Source organism: Lithobates pipiens, unplaced genomic scaffold (assembly GCF_037356315.1).
Source record: "Lithobates pipiens isolate NorthernLeopardFrog02 unplaced genomic scaffold, aLitPip1_a1.2 Scaffold_16, whole genome shotgun sequence".
Lineage (NCBI taxonomy): Eukaryota > Metazoa > Chordata > Amphibia > Anura > Ranidae > Lithobates > Lithobates pipiens.
The window spans coordinates 166366717-166385715 of NW_027507748.1; the positions used below are offsets into that span (position 1 = coordinate 166366717).

An 18999-nucleotide genomic window follows, 5' to 3' on the forward strand; every position below is an offset into this window, starting at 1 on the left:
GTTCTAAAATGTTTTACTTGAACCAAATGGGAAAAGTTATTTCACAAAGAGAGGACTAAATCCGCTGAGCTGTGATAACAGCGTAAACTCAGCAAACAGACTCCTCCCGAAGACACAATAGTGTTTCATATGTATATTCAGATCCAAAGTCACCCCCTTGTCCAGTTAACTACTTTCTCCACCTGTCCGCACCGATGGGTAATCGCTGTAGATGATGTCTGAAAGAGGGTAGCAGGACTAGGCCTTTCAGGCCTCGTGGTGGAAGTAGAGTTCCGCGTGTTAGGCCACAACCTCTCTCTCTCTCTGTCACACAGAGAGGTCTGTCTTGTGTCAGGCCCAGGAGGAAGAGAGCATGCACAGACTTCTAAGCTCCTTTTATTGTCTCTCCCAGTAACCTTCAGGCCACTGCAAGGGTCCTTGGGATTTGTAGTCTACACGCTCCATAACTCTCTCAGCTGGCTCACAGGTATGAGGTCACTGGCTGCACGAATAATCATGGGGACACTGGAGGTACGACACTTTCTGATAAAAGTCCATGTCGCTACAGGAACAAAATACCATAACGAAAATAACTCCATCTATGTAGGAGATGATTCAAATGGGCTCTCTGGTGTTTCTCATGTCAGATACTGGGAATTTCATCCAATGCACATGCATTTTCTGTACTTTTTTGTATGTTGTGGTGTCAGTGAGCCCTTACAGTTGTCTAAAAAGTTAAATATTTCTTTGTAGGAGTTGAGTTCTACTTTAAAGTGCATCTAAAACTAAAAACAAAAATGTAATATTACAATTTACCTATATTTTCACCTAGTGATCCTGTGAGTAAGAAATTGTTTGTCCCTTAATGCCAATACGTCTTTCTCCAATAAATCTGTGGGGGCAGACATTTTTGTCTCAGGTTGTAATTCAACCATGTCTGCTTACTTGAGCTGCATTACATGATGGATTAATGGACTAGCCCAGCGATGGTGAACCTTGGCACCTCAAATGTTTTGGAACTATATCGCCATGTTGCTCATGCACTCTGCTGTGTAGTTGAGCATCATGGGAAATGTAGTTTCAAAACATCTGGGATGCCAATGTTCGCCATCACTGGACTAGTCATTTACATGATAAGGATAAGGTTCTTTGTACTTTCTTTTGCACTCACAGGAAGTGACAAGAAAACTGCATTTGTGGCAAGATCAGCAGGTATTTTCTGTACTTAAAAAAAAAAAAAAATGTTCTTAGTCTGAAACTAATGCAGCCAACACTGCTGGTTGTAAGCTAAACAGTGGTTCCTTGAGTGGAGTGTGAATGAGTATTGCTTTTTGACTGCTGGTGACTGCTGGGTTGCATTTTTAGGTTCTTTTGGGGCTTTTCCTTGTAGCTTTTTAATAGCTTTTTCTGACACTTTTTAAATAGTTTTTTTTCCTTCACTTCCTTCAGCCTACTTATTAAGGGGAGTGGTTAATTGGTTAAGGTGCTTGAGGTCTATATAACTTTGTGTAGAGCCTGCTCATCTTGAGCCCGTGGAAACTCTGTCTAAGTGGAACTGGTCTAAGTGGTGAGTAAAAAACAGAGTTTGTGGAACTGGTCAAAGTGGTGAGTTAAAAACCAGAGTTAGTGGAACTGGTCAAAGTGGTGAGTTAAAAACCAGAGTTTAAAACAGGAGGTTATAACAGGGGTCATAGTACCTGTGTAGTGTGAGTACCTGAGTGTTGTCTGAGTAGTGTGTGTATGTGTATCGTTAGTACTTGTGTATTGTGGGTGCACACTGGTCTGTGAGTACCTGTGTACTGTCTTGTTGAGTATTAGTGTCAGGAAGCTAGTTGTTAGGTAATTTGGACTGGGTATAATCTCTAATCCTCATTAAATTAATAGGTACGATGACTGGTGGGTGTGGAGAGGCGGCTCGGTGTACAACTTGCGGCATGTATGCGTTCCTTGATCATCTGATCGAAGGTGAATACCGCTGTGCAAAATGTAAGCACATTGTTCCCCTGGAAGCCCAGGTTCTGAATCTGGGCAAGCAACTGTAAGCACTGAGAGGACCCTCCACCTTAAATGAGAGCCAGGAATGTACACGGCTCCATTGAGTGACATTGGGGATCCCAGTCAGGGACCAGCACTGCTGGAGCTGAGGGATTCTCCTAGCTGCCAGGGGAAGAACTCCTCCAGTGAGAATGGGGGGGGGGGAGTGAAGGGAAAGGAAAGACAGATTCTGGTGGCAGGGGACTCCATTCTTAGGAGGACAGAGAGGCCAATCTGTAACAACAACCTGAAGTGCCGAACTGTATGTTGTCTGCCGGGCGCTCGGGTTCGGGAAATCGCGGATCTGGTGGACAGATTACTGGGAGGGGCTGGGGAAGACCCAGCTGTCATGGTGCACGTTGGCACCAATGACAAAGTCAGAGGCAGCTGGAGTGTCCTAAAGAATGATTTTAGGGACTTGGGAGCTAAATTGAGGAAAATAACCTCCAAGGTAGTATTCTCAGGAATACTACCGGTACATCGAGCCACACCAGAAAGGAAGAGTGAGATTGGGGAAGTAAACAAGTGACTCGAGAGCTGGTGTAGTAAGGAGGGGTTTGGGTTCCTGGAGGACTGGGACGACTTCTCAGTTGATAACCAGTACTATAGAAGGGACCTAAATGAGGAGGGTGCAGATCAGCTGGGATTAAGGATGGCTAAAAAGTTAGAGGGGTTTTTAAACTAGGTGATGGGGGGAGGGTCCAGAGATAGAGATAGTCAGTGTGGAGCATATTCCAGAGGGTAATATCAGGGGCATTAGTGGTAGGGTAAGCAAAGCACATAAACCCAAGGTAAATATAGTAGCAAGTCCTAGTTGTAATCTTGGAACACCCAAGAGGATAGTATGTGACCAGTCAAAATATATTAATGCATTAAAATGTTCACCAATGCCAGAAGTCTGCCAAGCAAAATAGGTGAGTTGGAAGCTCTGGTGCAACAGGAGAGCTATGATGTAATCGGTATTGCTGAAACTTGGCTTCATTCCTCACATGACTGGGCTATTAATATTCCTGGCTATGCACTCTTTCGTAAAGACAGAGTAAAAAGGAAAGGTGGAGGGGTCTGTCTGTATGTGAGAAGTCATCTCAAAGCGAGTGAGAAAGAGGACCTGGTGGACGGAGAGTGTGATGAGTCTGAAGCATTATGGGTGGAACTGCATACTGATGTGCGTAGTTCAAAGTTAATCATTGGAGTTTGTTATAGACCACCCAATGTTAATGAGGAGGTGGAGACTCAGCTCCTTGCACAGATATAAAGGGCTACAAGGGCTGGGACAGTGATAATAATGGGGGATTTTAACTACCCAGAAATTGACTGGGGAAATGGCACTGCTGGGACAGTTAAAGGGCAAACATTTAACAACCTATTATAGGACAATTTTATGGTCCAGTTTATTGAGGCCCCAACTAGGAATGATGCTCTGTTGGACCTGGTAATCTCAAACCATGCAGAACATATTACTAATGTTCAGATAAAGGAACACCTGGGTAGCAGTGACCATAACATGATTTCATTTGATGTTAGCTGTAAGCAAAAATCACATAAGGGAAAGATAAAAACACTTAATTTCAAGAGAGCAAATTTTCCAAGGATGAGGGCTGCTCTCCAGGACCTAGACTGGGAGAGAATATTGGCATCAATGGGCACAGAACAGAAATGGGAATTCTTCAAAAAGACTGTTTTTGATCTCGCAGCAAAGTATATTCCCATGGGCAATAAGTTTAAAAGGCTAAAAATAAAAGCGATGTGGCTCACGGCCAAAGTTAAAAAAGCTATAAACTAAAAAAAGAGCTATTAAAAAATATAAAACCAAAGGAACGCTAGTGTCATTTAAATTTTACAAAGAACATAACAGAATATGTAAAAAGGAAATCAAGGATGCAAAAATTCAAAATGAAAGACAGATTGCAAAAGATAGTAGGACAAACCCCAAAAAATTCTTCAAATATATTAATAGTAAAAAGGTTAAGTCTGAGCATGTAGGCCCTTTACAAAATAATCTGGAGTGGGTGACTGGGGACAAAGAGAAGGAGCATGGGGGAGCTCATGTCCATAATGGGGGTGGTAGTGAGGCAGCCCCAAATCCACAATGGCTCAAAAGTGATATGGTCCAGAAATATTTAGACAGAATAAAGGTGGATAAAGCACCTGGACCTGATGGCATCCAACCACGGATCCTAAAAGAATTGAGCTCTGTAATTTCAAAGCCATTGTATCAAATTTTTAGGGACTCATTAATGACAGGAATAGTACCACTGGCCAATGTGGTGCCTATATTTAAAAAGGAAACAAAGTCTTTACCAAGTAACTATAGACCTGTTAGTTTAACTTCTATAGTTGGGAAGATACTGGAGGGATTAATAAAAGACCACATAGACGAGTTCTTGAAGGAAAAAAATATTTTAAGCAACAGACAGCATGGATTCATGAAAGACAGAAGTTATCAGACAAACCTGATTTCTTTTTATGAAGTGGTAAGTAAAACCTTGGACAGAGGGGTGGCGGTGGACGTTGTATACTTGGATTTTGCAAAAGCGTTCGATACAGTCTACAGGTTTGGAAATATCAGTTTGTAAATGGATAGAAAACTGGCTAAAAGACAGAATTCAGAGAGTAGGGGTTAATGATTCTTACTCTGAATGGTCTAAGGTTATCAGTGGTGTACCACAAGGTTCAGTGCTGGGACCCTTACTTTTTAATATCTTTATAAATGATATTGGGTCTGGGATCAAAAGTAACATTTCCGTCTTTGCAGATGACACCAAGCTATGCAGTGGAATAACGTCCTTACAGGATGTCTCCAATTTACAAGCCGACCTCAATGCTCTGTCTAATTGGGCGACTTTGTGGCAGATGAGGTTTAATGTTGAGAAATGTAAAGTTATGCACTTGGGGGCTAAGAATATGCATGCATCATACATGCTAGGGGGAGTACAACTGGGGGAATCCATAGTGGAGAAGGATCTGGGGGTTTTGGTAGATCATAAGCTCAATAATATCATGCAATGCCAAGCTGCGGTTTCCAAAGCGAGCAAAGTCCTTTCTTGTATTAAGAGAGGTATGGACTCCAAAGAGAGAGATATAATTTTGCCCCTGTACAAATCATTAGTAAGACATCATCTGGAATATGCAGTTCAGTTTTGGGCACCAGTTCTCAAAAAGGATATCAGGGAACTGGAGAAAGTGCAGAGAAGGGCAACCAAACTGATAAGAGGCATGGAGGAACTCAGCTATGAGGAAAGATTAGAGGAACTAAATTTATTCACTCTTGATAAGAGGAGATTAAGGGGGATATGATCAACATGTACAAATATATAAGGTGTCCATATAGTGAACTTGGTGTCGAGTTATTCACTTTACAGTCAACAAAGAGGACAAGGGGGCACTCTTTACGTCTAGAGGAAAGGAGATTTAATCTCCAAATACGGAAAGGTTTCTTCACAGTAAGAGCTGTGAAAATGTGGAGTAGACTCCCTGCAGAGGTGGTTGTGGCCAGCTCAGTGGATTGCTTTAAGAAGGGCCTGGATTATTTCCTAAGTGTACATAATATAATTGGGTACTAACATTTATAGGTAAAGTTGATCCGATTGCCTCTCGGGGGATCAGGAAGGAATTTTTTCCCCTGCTTTAGCAAATTGGATCATGCTCTGCTGGGGTTTTTTGCCTTCCTCTGGATCAACTGTGGGTATAGAATTGGGTATATGGGATTGTATGATATTATTATATTATTTTTTTTATTTTATTTTTGTGGTTGAACTGGATGGACTTGTGTCTTTTTTCAACCTGACTAACTATGTAACTATGTAACACATTTATGAGCTGGTAAGGTGCAATATATTTTTCTTCTTTTTTTTTAAATGATGAAAAGCTACAAGTGCCCAGTACACCGTTACACATTGAGAATTTGAGAGCATTATTCTGAAAATATGTTTCTGAGTTTTTCTTAACACTGCTACTATTCATATTAATATTTATTCCTATTCCCTAGATGAGATCATTATCAGATTATGTGAAAACAAATGAGCTGTGAAGATTCAACTCCCTCCATACAATCTGCCATGTTCCGTGGCTCCCCCCAGAAGCTGTGTTTGTCTTCATGAAGATTCCTAATCTTGGTAATGTGATGAATAAATTTGAGGTCCTTGGAGTTGTCGGTGAAGGTATGTTGTAAGCATGACTACTCCTAAATAAATAATTCCAAACAGCATCTGTTCTAATCTGTTCTAATTTATGCACCCACAGTATTGCTGTATTACAAGACACTATCACATGGAAGTGAACAGACCAATGAACCCAAAGTCATACCCACCAATAACACACCCTAGTGATGACCTCACACAGTGCAAGGGTAAAAAGACACATATAGGGTAGAGGTAAAAAAAAAAATCACAAAATGAACAACTCACAATAGTCCATCAAAATGGCAAAATATGCAAAATCCTAGCTTAAAGGAGAAGTCCAGCCTTAGATTTTTATGCTAGGCTCCTCCTATGAGTCACAGGAGCACAATTCGTTTTTCACTCCTGTGACCCGTTTTCAGCAGAGAGCGGTTTGAAGTCTGCTCTCCGTTGACTGCTATTAGTCAAGGCAGAGCATCATCCTGACTTCTGAAGTCTAGATCCACCAGTTGCCTTGATTGATGGCAGTCTTAGTGTCTCAGCGAGATGCTGAGACGGACGCTCCCCGCCCCTCCACAGTTCAGAGCTCCAATGCGCATGGAGGAGCAGAGCAGGAGCGATGCTGACTGACAGTCAGCATCGTTCTACTTGGGGAGGAGTGAGAATCGAGCCATCGGAGGGACAGCTGCAGCATCGGTTTGATGCTGAATTGACCTAGATAAGTATAAATAGCCAAAAAAAGCCAAACCCATACTCTTTTAAATAACGTTATCCAGAAATAGCTTCTGCATAAAACTTGCAAAATGCAGAAAAAGTAGGAAAAACAAAGCATATTATACACAATCACAAGATAGTCGCCAGTGCACATGGCAAACACCAGGCAGGCATGGACCACCCATAATTAGTAACTTGAAATAATAGGAAAACAACAACTTATGTGCTTGGACAACTTAGCAACAAATGAGAAATAACCAAATAACCATAAAAATGCTTTACAAGACCAAACACTAGACATGTGCATTCGTTTTCGTCCGAATTTAAGGTATTTTCGTTATTGTTTTAACAAACGATAATGAAAGTGCAGAATCCGAAAAACGAAAGATCCGACATAAATAAATGCTTTATTTTCGTTTTCGTTGTGACAACGAGGAGATAGGAGATTCGACATGACACTGACAATAACAATCTGTGTCTATCTAACCTGTGGTTGAATGTGCCTAACCTTAACTCTATTAGTCCAGGATTATTCTACATAGAGAGAAAAGATTCGACATAGAGAGAAAAGATTCGACATAAAGAGAAAAGATTCGACATAGAGAGAAAAGATTCGACAGAGAGAGAGAAAAGATTTGACAGAGAAAGAAAAGATTACTGCTGGAATTGGGTGGGGGAAGTAAAATGAAAATAATGATGATGATGAATGTTATTGGCTGATTGTAACCAAAGAGGAGGAGCAGTAAAATAGCTAGAACTAAGTACACACGTACAGCCAACTTACTTACGATTGCTAGCAGAGAGAGACACACACACTGAATAATTTCCGAATCATTTGAATTAGCTGGTCCGTTTGTCAGAGAACCTAAATTATTTAGCAATTAAGCATAAGCACAGAAGCAGAACAAAAGTGAAGCAAGCTACAGTAACTTTTTCATAATAATCTGCTGCTATTGTGTTAGTGTTGTGTACTTGATAGTGCTACTAGTGTTGCTAGTGTTGTGATAGCCTCAGAGGCTGCCCATGTTGTGGGGGGGGGGGGGGTGGAAGGGGGATTTATTATTATAGATTCTATATTATATATTGAGATTCTATTTACCCTATCTTGTTACCTGTCTGATCAGTGATCACTATCACCAGTCCATTTTCTGTTTGAACGCTATACATTCAACATGAATCACAAAGATTTGGCAAAGCAGCGAAAAACATACAAACGTCAAATCTTTGGCTTATGGTGTCTGTTGAAAGTTCTAAGAAGATTCAACGGAGCAGCTAAACTATATGGAGTCATACAGTTTAGCTGCTCTATCGAATCTTCTTTGAACATTTGACAGACACCATAGGCCTTCAATGACAGATTCGACCTTAATTCATTTGGATTTTTGGACAAATTTTTTATGAAAAACAAAATAAATAAAAACGAATTTCGGGAGTAACTAAATAAATGTATTTTTCAAACTAAAACGAAATTCCGAAACAAAATATTTCAGTGTGCACATATCTACCAAACACCCCACATATGCTAAAAAATAAACAAGTATAACAATCTGAATAGCATATAAGATAAAGACAGTAGATCCAAAGAAAACACTGAGTACACAAGGATAGGTATAATGTATAAATGTATAATGTAAATCAATACTCCACAACCAGATGGGAAACGTGAGGACTCTGATATGTGAATAGTTGTAGAAAAGGAATGATGGTGAGGACCCCAATGCTTACACCACTAGGAAAATAACATACCATCCCAAACACATCTGGGTATGGAAACCGAGTGAGGCTTCCATTAAAGAAAAAGGGTCTGGACACCCAGAATACCATATAGAAGAACAGACTATATAGCACATAATGGAAACATATAGCAATTAGCACATACTGTATATGTCAAAAAGTTTGCCAAAGAGATCAGGGTCAGAACACATAAGTATAAAGAAAACTATCAACTGCATATCCATCCAGTCAGGGAGTATATACCCCATTAACTGTGCTTCCCATAATTTTTCTGTGAATCAGGGTGCCAAAAGCACCAACAGATAGTCATTTAGGAGTTCCAAAGGATCATAAAAAGCAACTGAGGCCTAATTGTTCATTCAGCCTCTTGGGGGCCAAAGTTTGTAACTCATGGATCCATCAACCTAAGTAAGGGTAGGACATGGTCAATTAGCATGCACTTTAACCGCTTGCCGACCAGCCGCCGCAGTTATACTGCAGCAGAATGGCACAGGCAGGCAAATCGCTGTTATGTTACGTCGGTTCCTAAGGCGGCCACTAGGGGCGTGCATGTGTCGTAGCTGATGCGAGTGCTCCCGTGATCACTGGTAACACCGCGAGAACCAGGATCTCTGTGTGTAAACACAGAGATCCCACCTCTCTGAGGGGAGAAGTGACAGATCATCTGTTCATACAAAGTATGAACAGCGATCTGCCTTCTCCCCTAGTCAGTCCCCTCCCCTCAGTTAGAACACACATTAGGGAACACAACCCCTAGAGCACCCCCTAGTGTTAACCCATTCATTGCCAGTGACATTTTTACAGTGATCAATGCATTTTTATAGCACTAATCGCTGTATTATTGCCAATGGTCCCAAAAATGTGTCAACATTGTCTGATGTGTCCGCCATAATATCGCAGTCATGATAAAAATTGCAGATCACCACCATTACTAGTAAAAAAATAAATATTAATAAAAACGCTATAAAAATATCCCCTATTGTGTAGACACTATAACTTTTGCGCAAACCAACCAATATACGCTTATTGCGATTTTTTTTAAGCCAAAAATATGTAGAAGACTAAATATCGACCTAAACTGAGAAAGAATTAGCTTTTTTTTAAAAAAATGGGGATATTTATTATAGAAAAAACTACAAAATATTGTGGTTTTTTTTTCTAAATTGTCGCTCTTTTTTTTTTTTAAATAAAAAACTTAGAGATGATCTAATACCACCAAAAGAAAGCTCTATTTGTGGTAAAAAAAGAACGTCAATTTTGTTTGGGTACAACGATGCACGACTACCAATTGTCAGTTAAAGCGATGCAGTGCTGAATCGCATAAAGTGCTCTGGTCAGGAAGGGGGTAAAATCTTCCAGGATTGAAGCTCTTAAAGTTGGTATAGGATGATTCTGTTCCAAAAAGTGGCGTGCTGCAGGTTGAGTAGAAGTTTGTAAAGAAATTGTCTGACTGTTGGCAGACCTGTGGTTGTTGAAGCGATCCTTAAAAGAGGTTGCATACATAGTCTTGCCTATGTAATACTAACTGCAGGGACAGTGAAGCAAGTATATTACATATTCTGATGTACAAGAAATTCTGTGTTTAATATACACATATTTGTCTGGTTGCGGTTGTAGAAAGAATTGACCGGTAAACATATGGTGGCATGTGGTCAGGTTTTCCAGGAGTGAGTCAGGTGGATGCTTTAGTAATGGTGCTGTGCATCAGAAAATCTTTCAAGCATTTTTCCCTTCCGATAACTCCGGTAACTCTGATGAGGGGGATGTGTGTTAGCCAGGGCTGTCTTTAATATTGTTTGGACCCTGTGCATACATTTTCTTGGGCCCTTCCGAATCCACTTATCAACTATTTGTGGACATTGTGGGCTCAATGGGCAGCTGCTTTGGGCCCCACAACAATGGCTGGGCCCAGGGCAGCTGCCCTTTTGCCCTGTGTTAAAGACAGCCCTGGTATTAGCTAATGTTAAGCTTTGATCGCTAGAAATGATCAGCCAAAAGTAATAAACCACATCCTTTACTGTATGGCTCTCCTGAGTAACAAGTAGGAAAAAAGGTTCAGTTTTGTGGGATGATGTCCTAGGGACACAGTAGGGACTCCTCAGCGTCCACTACTCATCTCTGTTGGTGGAGGAGTTTTCTTGAGTAGCCATGTTCAGAAAATCGTTCCATCATTTTGTCAAGCTGTAGTTTAGCTCTAATGGGGTTGGAGTTCCCCTTTTAAGCCTCAGCATCTGGGCATATGGTATTCCATGGACCAGAGCTGGGGGATGTGCACTGTGTTTATGAAACCAAGTGTTTGTATTAGTTGGGTTACAGTATAACCAAGTCCCTATGTTTGTGTTGTCTTCGATTACCATTTTATAAATGTTTAGATCCAGGAAATTGATGTCAGAATGGGAAGCTGTATGAGTCAAAATGATTGGAGTAGACATATCATTGAGCTTCTCAGTCCTCTGTGTCAGATCTTTACCACTTCTGGACCAAAGGAGCAAAAGATTATCTGTATAGTGAAGATAAAACAACACGTGTTGCCAATCTAGGTAATAAGATGTTGTGTTCATATTGGTACATGAATACTGTATGTTGGCAAAGAGGGTGCAATATTAGAACCCATTGCAGTCCCAAAACACTGTAAGTTAAATTTGTCATTGAATTTGAAGTAATTAAAGGTAACAATAAAGCCCAGAAAGTCAGGCAACAATGAGATAGGTGGTTTTACATGTTCCAGTTTCATAAGGGCTTTGTGTACTGGCTGAATGCCTTCATGAATGAATGAAATTAAACACTTCATGGTGTGGGATAACAGTATAGAGGATCTTCACATCTAAAGTAGGCAACACGCAGTCAGACGGTACTGGGCCAAGTTCCTGGAGTAGGTTGATAACCATTTTCCAGTCCCTTAGAAAAGAAGGTATGCATATAACAAATGGTTTTAGGAAGTAGTCCACAAATACTGCTCATTGTTACAAGACCGATCCTTTGGAAGATATAATCGGGCACCAATGGGGGTGTTGTTAATTCTTATGGATTTGAGGGACGGTTTATATAGCAGGACATTGTGGGTGTTCTATGGTGAGATATGCAAATTTTTCTTTGGTTATCCATCCCTGGGCATAGCATCGATGAGGCACTTGAAGTGAAAAGTGGGGTCTGTTGATAAAGTGTAAGCCATGTTATCCTGAAGTTTCATTCTGATAGTCGGGGACATCCTGTATCACAATTGCACCCCCCTTGTCGGCAGGGAGAATCACAATGGAGGAGTCAGAGGACTCAGCCGAAGTGAGATTGTTTTTTGGAAACCCCCTTATTGGTTGTCAACCGATGTTTTATTTCATGGTCCACTGCCCGGCGGAACGTCGTCAGGGCCAGGGGTACCTCAGAGGCCTCAGTGGTGCTATGTGGGAAAAATGGGGTAGGAGACATCATTGGTGGAGAATTTTTCAATATCACCACTAGTTTCCGTTCAAACTTATTTAAGTCAATTTTTAAATCAAATTCCCTAAACTTGTTAGTGGGGACAAACGAAAGTCCTTTATCCAATAGACTATGTTCAGCAGGAGTAATCTGATGCTGGTTAAGGTTGAAAACCATATTTGCTTTTAATGTTTGGGTCGACCTCTTCCTCGCCATTTGGTGATCCCTCCTCACCCTGTGCCTCCGCGGACTGTGCCAGTGGAGGGTGGGAAGCTGGTGTGCCCTGAAGCCTGTTGTGAACAAGTAGGGTATGACCCTAAAAAAGATTGTGATCAGTTGAGGGAGGTTGAGGTGTTAGCATGTGAGGTGTTAGAATCTGAATAAATGGCGGTATTCCCAGAGCTCGCATCCACAGTTGGATTGTCGGGACAGTTGATTCTTCTACATCTGGAGTGGTCGTACAGTATGTCTCCCCTGAAATCCGTCCAAAAGACCAGCCAAACACACGGTTATTAGTGTACCCCTGCTTAACATTTAGTCCTTTTCTATTCTTTGAAAGCTACTATCATGCGATAATAACTATTGATGTTATCCTCCAGTTTCAAGTCAGTCTGTATCAGTGGCAGTGGTAAGTTTAGGCGTCGGTACAAGCTCCTCCAGGTCAGAATGTAAGTTGCTTCTAATAAAGTCCATTGTTAGCAGAATCAGGCCAAATCTACATTTGTTTAAAACCACACACCACTTTGAGCAGAATTATGTTTCTGTTCTGCCAATGGTAGAACTTTTCTTAATGCTAAATCCTCTAGGAATTTTTTTTGACAGTGGTATTCAGTGAGATATTGGCCGTGCAGCAATAAGTCTGTTTCACGCTTCATCCTTTGAGCCAAAATGCCGTACAAGTCTGCAGGTTTAAAAGATATGGGGTTCTGTGTAGGACCAGGAGCAAACAGAATCCGACATCGGCTTCTGAAAAGGAAAGTTCCTTTGAGGTATCAATGAATCTGTGCGAAGTTGCGGCGTCATCAGCCATAACTCAGAGAGGTTACTGGTGTAAGGAGAGACAGGCAATATTGTGCAAAATCTTGGTAATTAATAAAATGATGCAAGGTGTATGTGGTAAGTGTGCATTAACCACTTCCCTCTTGCATGACGTCATATGACGTCCTGGAATTTGATGGGAGATATCTGGATTAGTGATGGACGAACTTCCGACGGGACGTTTCGCGAACGCGAAACGCGAACGGGCACAAACGTTCGCGAAAACGACCGTTCGCCGCGGGCTCCATTGACTTCAATGGGAGGCGAATTTCGCAAACCTTTAGGTCGAATTTGCGGCCACGGGGTAATTATTAGGGGGTAGCACGTAGTCCCACCACCTGGACAATAGCATAATACATGTATGAGGTGAATTTGGGATCGATAACTACAAGCATTTTTTTTTTATTTGGGAAATTGTTCTGACAATTCAGGACTATGGAGCTAATGAAGGCAATGGAGGAGAGGGAAGGTCAGGGACCAGGGTAGGCAAACAAGAGGGTGCAGGAGATACAGAGCACTGACAGCAGCACCGTAATACAGAGCACTGACATCAGCACCGTGACATACAGCGCTGACAGCAGCTCCGTGACATACAGCGCTGACAGCAGCTCCGTGACATACAGCGCTGACAGCAGCTCCGTGACATACAGCGCTGACAGCAGCTCCGTGACATACAGCGCTGACAGTAGCTCCGTGACATACAGCGCTGACAGCAGCACCGTGACATACAGCGCTGACAGCAGCTCCGTGACATACAGCGCTGACAGCAGCTCCGTGACATACAGCGCTGACAGCAGCTCCGTGACATACAGCACTGACAGCAGCTCCGTGACATACAGCGCTGACAGCAGCTCCGTGACATACAGCGCTGACAGCAGCACCGTGACATACAGCGCTGACAGCAGCTCCGTGACATACAGCGCTGACAGCAGCTCCGTGACATACAGCGCTGACAGCAGCTCCGTGACATACAGCACTGACAGCAGCTCCGTGACATACAGCGCTGACAGCAGCTCCGTGACATACAGCGCTGACAGCAGCACCGTGACATACAGCGCTGACAGCAGCTCCGTGACATACAGCGCTGACAGCAGCTCCGTGACATACAGCGCTGACAGCAGCTCCGTGACATACAGCGCTGACAGCAGCTCCGTGACATACAGCGCTGACAGCAGCTCCGTGACATACAGCGCTGACAGCAGCACCGTGACATACAGCGCTGACAGCAGCTCCGTGACATACAGCGCTGACAGCAGCTCCGTGACATACAGCGCTGACAGCAGCACCGTGACATACAGCGCTGACAGCAGCTCCGTGACATACAGCGCTGACAGCAGCTCCGTGACATACAGCGCTGACAGCAGCTCCGTGACATACAGCGCTGACAGCAGCACCGTGACATACAGCGCTGACAGCAGCTCCGTGACATACAGCGCTGACAGCAGCTCCGTGACATACAGCGCTGACAGCAGCTCCGTGACATACAGCGCTGACAGCAGCTCCGTGACATACAGCGCTGACAGCAGCTCCGTGACATACAGCGCTGACAGCAGCTCCGTGACATACAGCGCTGACAGCAGCTCCGTGACATACAGCGCTGACAGCAGCTCCGTGACATACAGCGCTGACAGCAGCACCGTAAGCAGCCCCTGGAGGAAGTCAGCACAGCACAGGGATGGTGTGATCCCCTCATAATAAGAACCCCCAGGAGGAAGTCAGCACAGCACAGGGATGGTGGGAGCCCCTCATAATAAGAACCCCCAGGAGGAAGTCAGCACAGCACAGGGATGGTGGGAGCCCCTCATAATAAGAACACCCAGGAGGAAGTCAGCACAGCACAGGGATGGTGGGAACCCCTCATAATAAGCAGCCCCAGTAGAAATATGACACCGCTCAACCTCTTCAAAGAGGAGGGTAGGGGCATATAGTACGGTGTGCTTTTTTGGGTCAGGGAAGTGAGCCAAATGAATTAAGAAGGTCTGTGTGCTTGATTCCAAAAATTGTTTATAGACATATACATGGTCTACTGATCACATGTGTTGAATTCCTCCGAGATCCATGCCTCATTCATTTTTAGAAATGTGAGGTAGTTAACACTGTGGTGAGCTAGGCGAGTACGCTTATCGGTCACAATCCCCCCTGCTGCGCTGAACGTCCTTTCGGACAGGACACTGGATGAGGGGCAAGCCAACAGTTCGATTGCAAATTGGGCAAGCTCTGGCCAGAGGTCAAGCCTGCCCACCCAGTAGTCTAGGGGTTCATCACTCCTCAGAGCGTCCACATCGGCCGTTAACCCAATGTAGTCGGACACCTGACGGTCTAGGCGTTCCCTGATGCTGGATCCGGATGACACCTGTCGATGGGTCGGCTGAAAGAATGACCTCATATCCGAAGTCACCAACACATCTTCAAACCGGCCTCTTCTTGCAGGCGCTGTTGGATTGGTACCCGCAAATCCTTCTCTGGGAGTGGGAATTGCTCCTCTGCCAGCGCACGCAAAAGCAGAATGCAGCATTTCTCGAAGCAAGGCCTGGAAGTGCTGCATTCTGACAGCCCTCTGCGACGGCGGTAACATTTCCGCCATTTTGTGTTTGTACCGGGGATCTAAGTACGTTGCCACCCAGTACTGGTCCTTGACCCTCATGCTTTTTATACGGGGGTCCCTATTAAAACACTGGAGCATGAAGGCCCCCATTTGCACTCAAGCGGAAGGTATGTGGTGGTGGTGGTGTTGTTGGTGGTAGTGTCTTTGGGGGTGCACATAGCAGAGAGTGAAGAAGAGGGTGCAGATCGAGAGGATGAGGAGGGTGCAGAAGAATAAGGCTGAGTGAGCCACTCAACCAAGTCTGGTGCGTCCTTTAAAGTAATTGAACGCACCTTCTGCAACTTCCCACTTTGGCTCAAGGCTGTTGCTCCTGCCCTACCCCTACCACCCCTGCGGAAGGGCCTGCCTCTTCCTCTGCCTGTCATTTTTTAAATCACCCTGTGACAAAACTCTTAGTCCCTATACCGCTGAAGGACTGCTGCAGTATAGGGCAGCGGTCAGCAGTAGTGCACGGCAACCCTATGTATTGTGGACCGATAGCGGTCCTTACAGAACAGCAGACTGTAACGCACTCAGGCCTATGTACCGTAGCACCCTATACCAAGTTACCAGTCCTTATAAGAACTTTTGTGGACCAAGCAGGTTGTGTGTTAGTGATTAGCAGACTGTACGTCAGTCCCTATACCAATGAAGGACTGCTGCAGTATAGGGCAGCGGTCAGCAGTAGTGCACGGCAACCCTATGTATTGTGGACCGATAGCGGTCCTTACAGAACAGCAGACTGTAACGCACTCAGGCCTATGTACCGTAGCACCCTATACCAAGTTACCAGTCCTTATAAGAACTTTTGTGGACCAAGCAGGTTGTGTGTTAGTGATTAGCAGACTGTGCGTCAGTCCCTATACCGCTGAAGGACTGCTGCAGTATAGGGCAGCGGTCAGCAGTAGTGCACGTCAACCCTATGTATTGTGGACCGATAGCGGTCCTTACAGAACAGCAGACTGTACTGCACTCAGGCCTATGTACCGTAGCACCCTATACCAAGTTACCAGTCCTTATAAGAACTTTTGTGGACCAAGCAGGTTGTGTGTTAGTGATTAGCAGACTGTACGTCAGTCCCTATACCAATGAAGGACTGCTGCAGTATAGGGCAGCGGTCAGCAGTAGTGCACGGCAACCCTATGTATTGTGGACCGATAGCGGTCCTTACAGAACAGCAGACTGTAACGCACTCAGGCCTATGTACCGTAGCACCCTATACCAAGTTACCAGTCCTTATAAGAACTTTTGTGGACCAAGCAGGTTGTGTGTTAGTGATTAGCAGACTGTACGTCAGTCCCTATACCGCTGAAGGACTGCTGCAGTATAGGGCAGCGGTCAGCAGTAGTGCACGTCAACCCTATGTATTGTGGACCGATAGCGGTCCTTACAGAACAGCAGACTGTACTGCACTCAGGCCTATGTACCGTAGCACCCTATACCAAGTTACCAGTCCTTATAAGAACTTTTGTGGACCAAGCAGGTTGTGTGTTAGTGATTAGCAGACTGTACGTCAGTCCCTATACCAATGAAGGACTGCTGCAGTATAGGGCAGCGGTCAGCAGTAGTGCACGGCAACCCTATGTATTGTGGACCGATAGCGGTCCTTACAGAACAGCAGACTGTAACGCACTCAGGCCTATGTACCGTAGCACCCTATACCAAGTTACCAGTCCTTATAAGAACTTTTGTGGACCAAGCAGGTTGTGTGTTAGTGATTAGCAGACTGTGCGTCAGTCCCTATACCGCTGAAGGACTGCTGCAGTATAGGGCAGCGGTCAGCAGTAGTGCACGGCAACCCTATGTATTGTGGACCGATAGCGGTCCTTACAGAACAGCAGACTGTAACGCACTCAGGCCTATGTACCGTAGCACCCTATACCAAGTTACCAGTCCTTATAAGAACTTTTGTGGACCAAGCAGGTTGTGTGTTAGTGATTAGCAGACTGTGCGTCAGTCCCTATACCGCTGAAGGACTGCTGCAGTATAGGGCAGCGGTCAGCAGTAGTGCACGGCAACCCTATGTATTGTGGACCGATAGCGGTCCTTACAGAACAGCAGACTGTAACGCACTCAGGCCTATGTACCGTAGCACCCTATACCAAGTTACCAGTCCTTATAAGAACTTTTGTGGACCAAGCAGGTTGTGTGTTAGTGATTAGCAGACTGTGCGTCAGTCCCTATACCGCTGAAGGACTGCTGCAGTATAGGGCAGCGGTCAGCAGTAGTGCACGGCAACCCTATGTATTGTGGACCGATAGCGGTCCTTACAGAACAGCAGACTGTACTGCACTCAGGCCTATGTACCGTAGCACCCTATACCAAGTTACCAGTCCTTATAAGAACTTTTGTGGACCAAGCAGGTTGTGTGTTAGTGATTAGCAGACTGTACGTCAGTCCCTATACCAATGAAGGACTGCTGCAGTATAGGGCAGCGGTCAGCAGTAGTGCACGGCAACCCTATGTATTGTGGACCGATAGCGGTCCTTACAGAACAGCAGACTGTAACGCACTCAGGCCTATGTACCGTAGCACCCTATACCAAGTTACCAGTCCTTATAAGAACTTTTGTGGACCAAGCAGGTTGTGTGTTAGTGATTAGCAGACTGTACGTCAGTCCCTATACCGCTGAAGGACTGCTGCAGTATAGGGCAGCGGTCAGCAGTAGTGCACGTCAACCCTATGTATTGTGGACCGATAGCGGTCCTTACAGAACAGCAGACTGTACTGCACTCAGGCCTATGTACCGTAGCACCCTATACCAAGTTACCAGTCCTTATAAGAACTTTTGTGGACCAAGCAGGTTGTGTGTTAGTGATTAGCAGACTGTACGTCAGTCCCTATACCAATGAAGGACTGCTGCAGTATAGGGCAGCGGTCAGCAGTAGTGCACGGCAACCCTATGTATTGTGGACCGATAGCGGTCCTTACAGAACAGCAGACTGTAACGCACTCAGGCCTATGTACCGTAGCACCCTATACCAAGTTACCAGTCCTTATAAGAACTTTTGTGGACCAAGCAGGTTGTGTGTTAGTGATTAGCAGACTGTACGTCAGTCCCTATACCGCTGAAGGACTGCTGCAGTATAGGGCAGCGGTCAGCAGTAGTGCACGTCAACCCTATGTATTGTGGACCGATAGCGGTCCTTACAGAACAGCAGACTGTACTGCACTCAGGCCTATGTACCGTAGCACCCTATACCAAGTTACCAGTCCTTATAAGAACTTTTGTGGACCAAGCAGGTTGTGTGTTAGTGATTAGCAGACTGTACGTCAGTCCCTATACCAATGAAGGACTGCTGCAGTATAGGGCAGCGGTCAGCAGTAGTGCACGGCAACCCTATGTATTGTGGACCGATAGCGGTCCTTACAGAACAGCAGACT

The 18999-nt window shown here is 44.4% G+C and overlaps 1 protein-coding gene across 6 annotated transcripts in view; it reads left to right on the plus strand.

The window, feature by feature from the left end:
* CDKL5 (cyclin dependent kinase like 5) overlaps positions 1-18999 on the plus strand; it is a 532110-nt gene that overhangs the window by 205525 nt on the left and 307586 nt on the right. For all 6 annotated transcript variants that reach the window (XM_077480758.1, XM_077480757.1, XM_077480763.1 and 3 more), the window contains one exon: positions 6002-6173. In XM_077480758.1, coding sequence (XP_077336884.1) covers positions 6110-6173 — 64 coding nt within the window. In that variant the 5' untranslated portion in view covers positions 6002-6109. The remainder of the gene's footprint in view (positions 1-6001; positions 6174-18999) is intronic.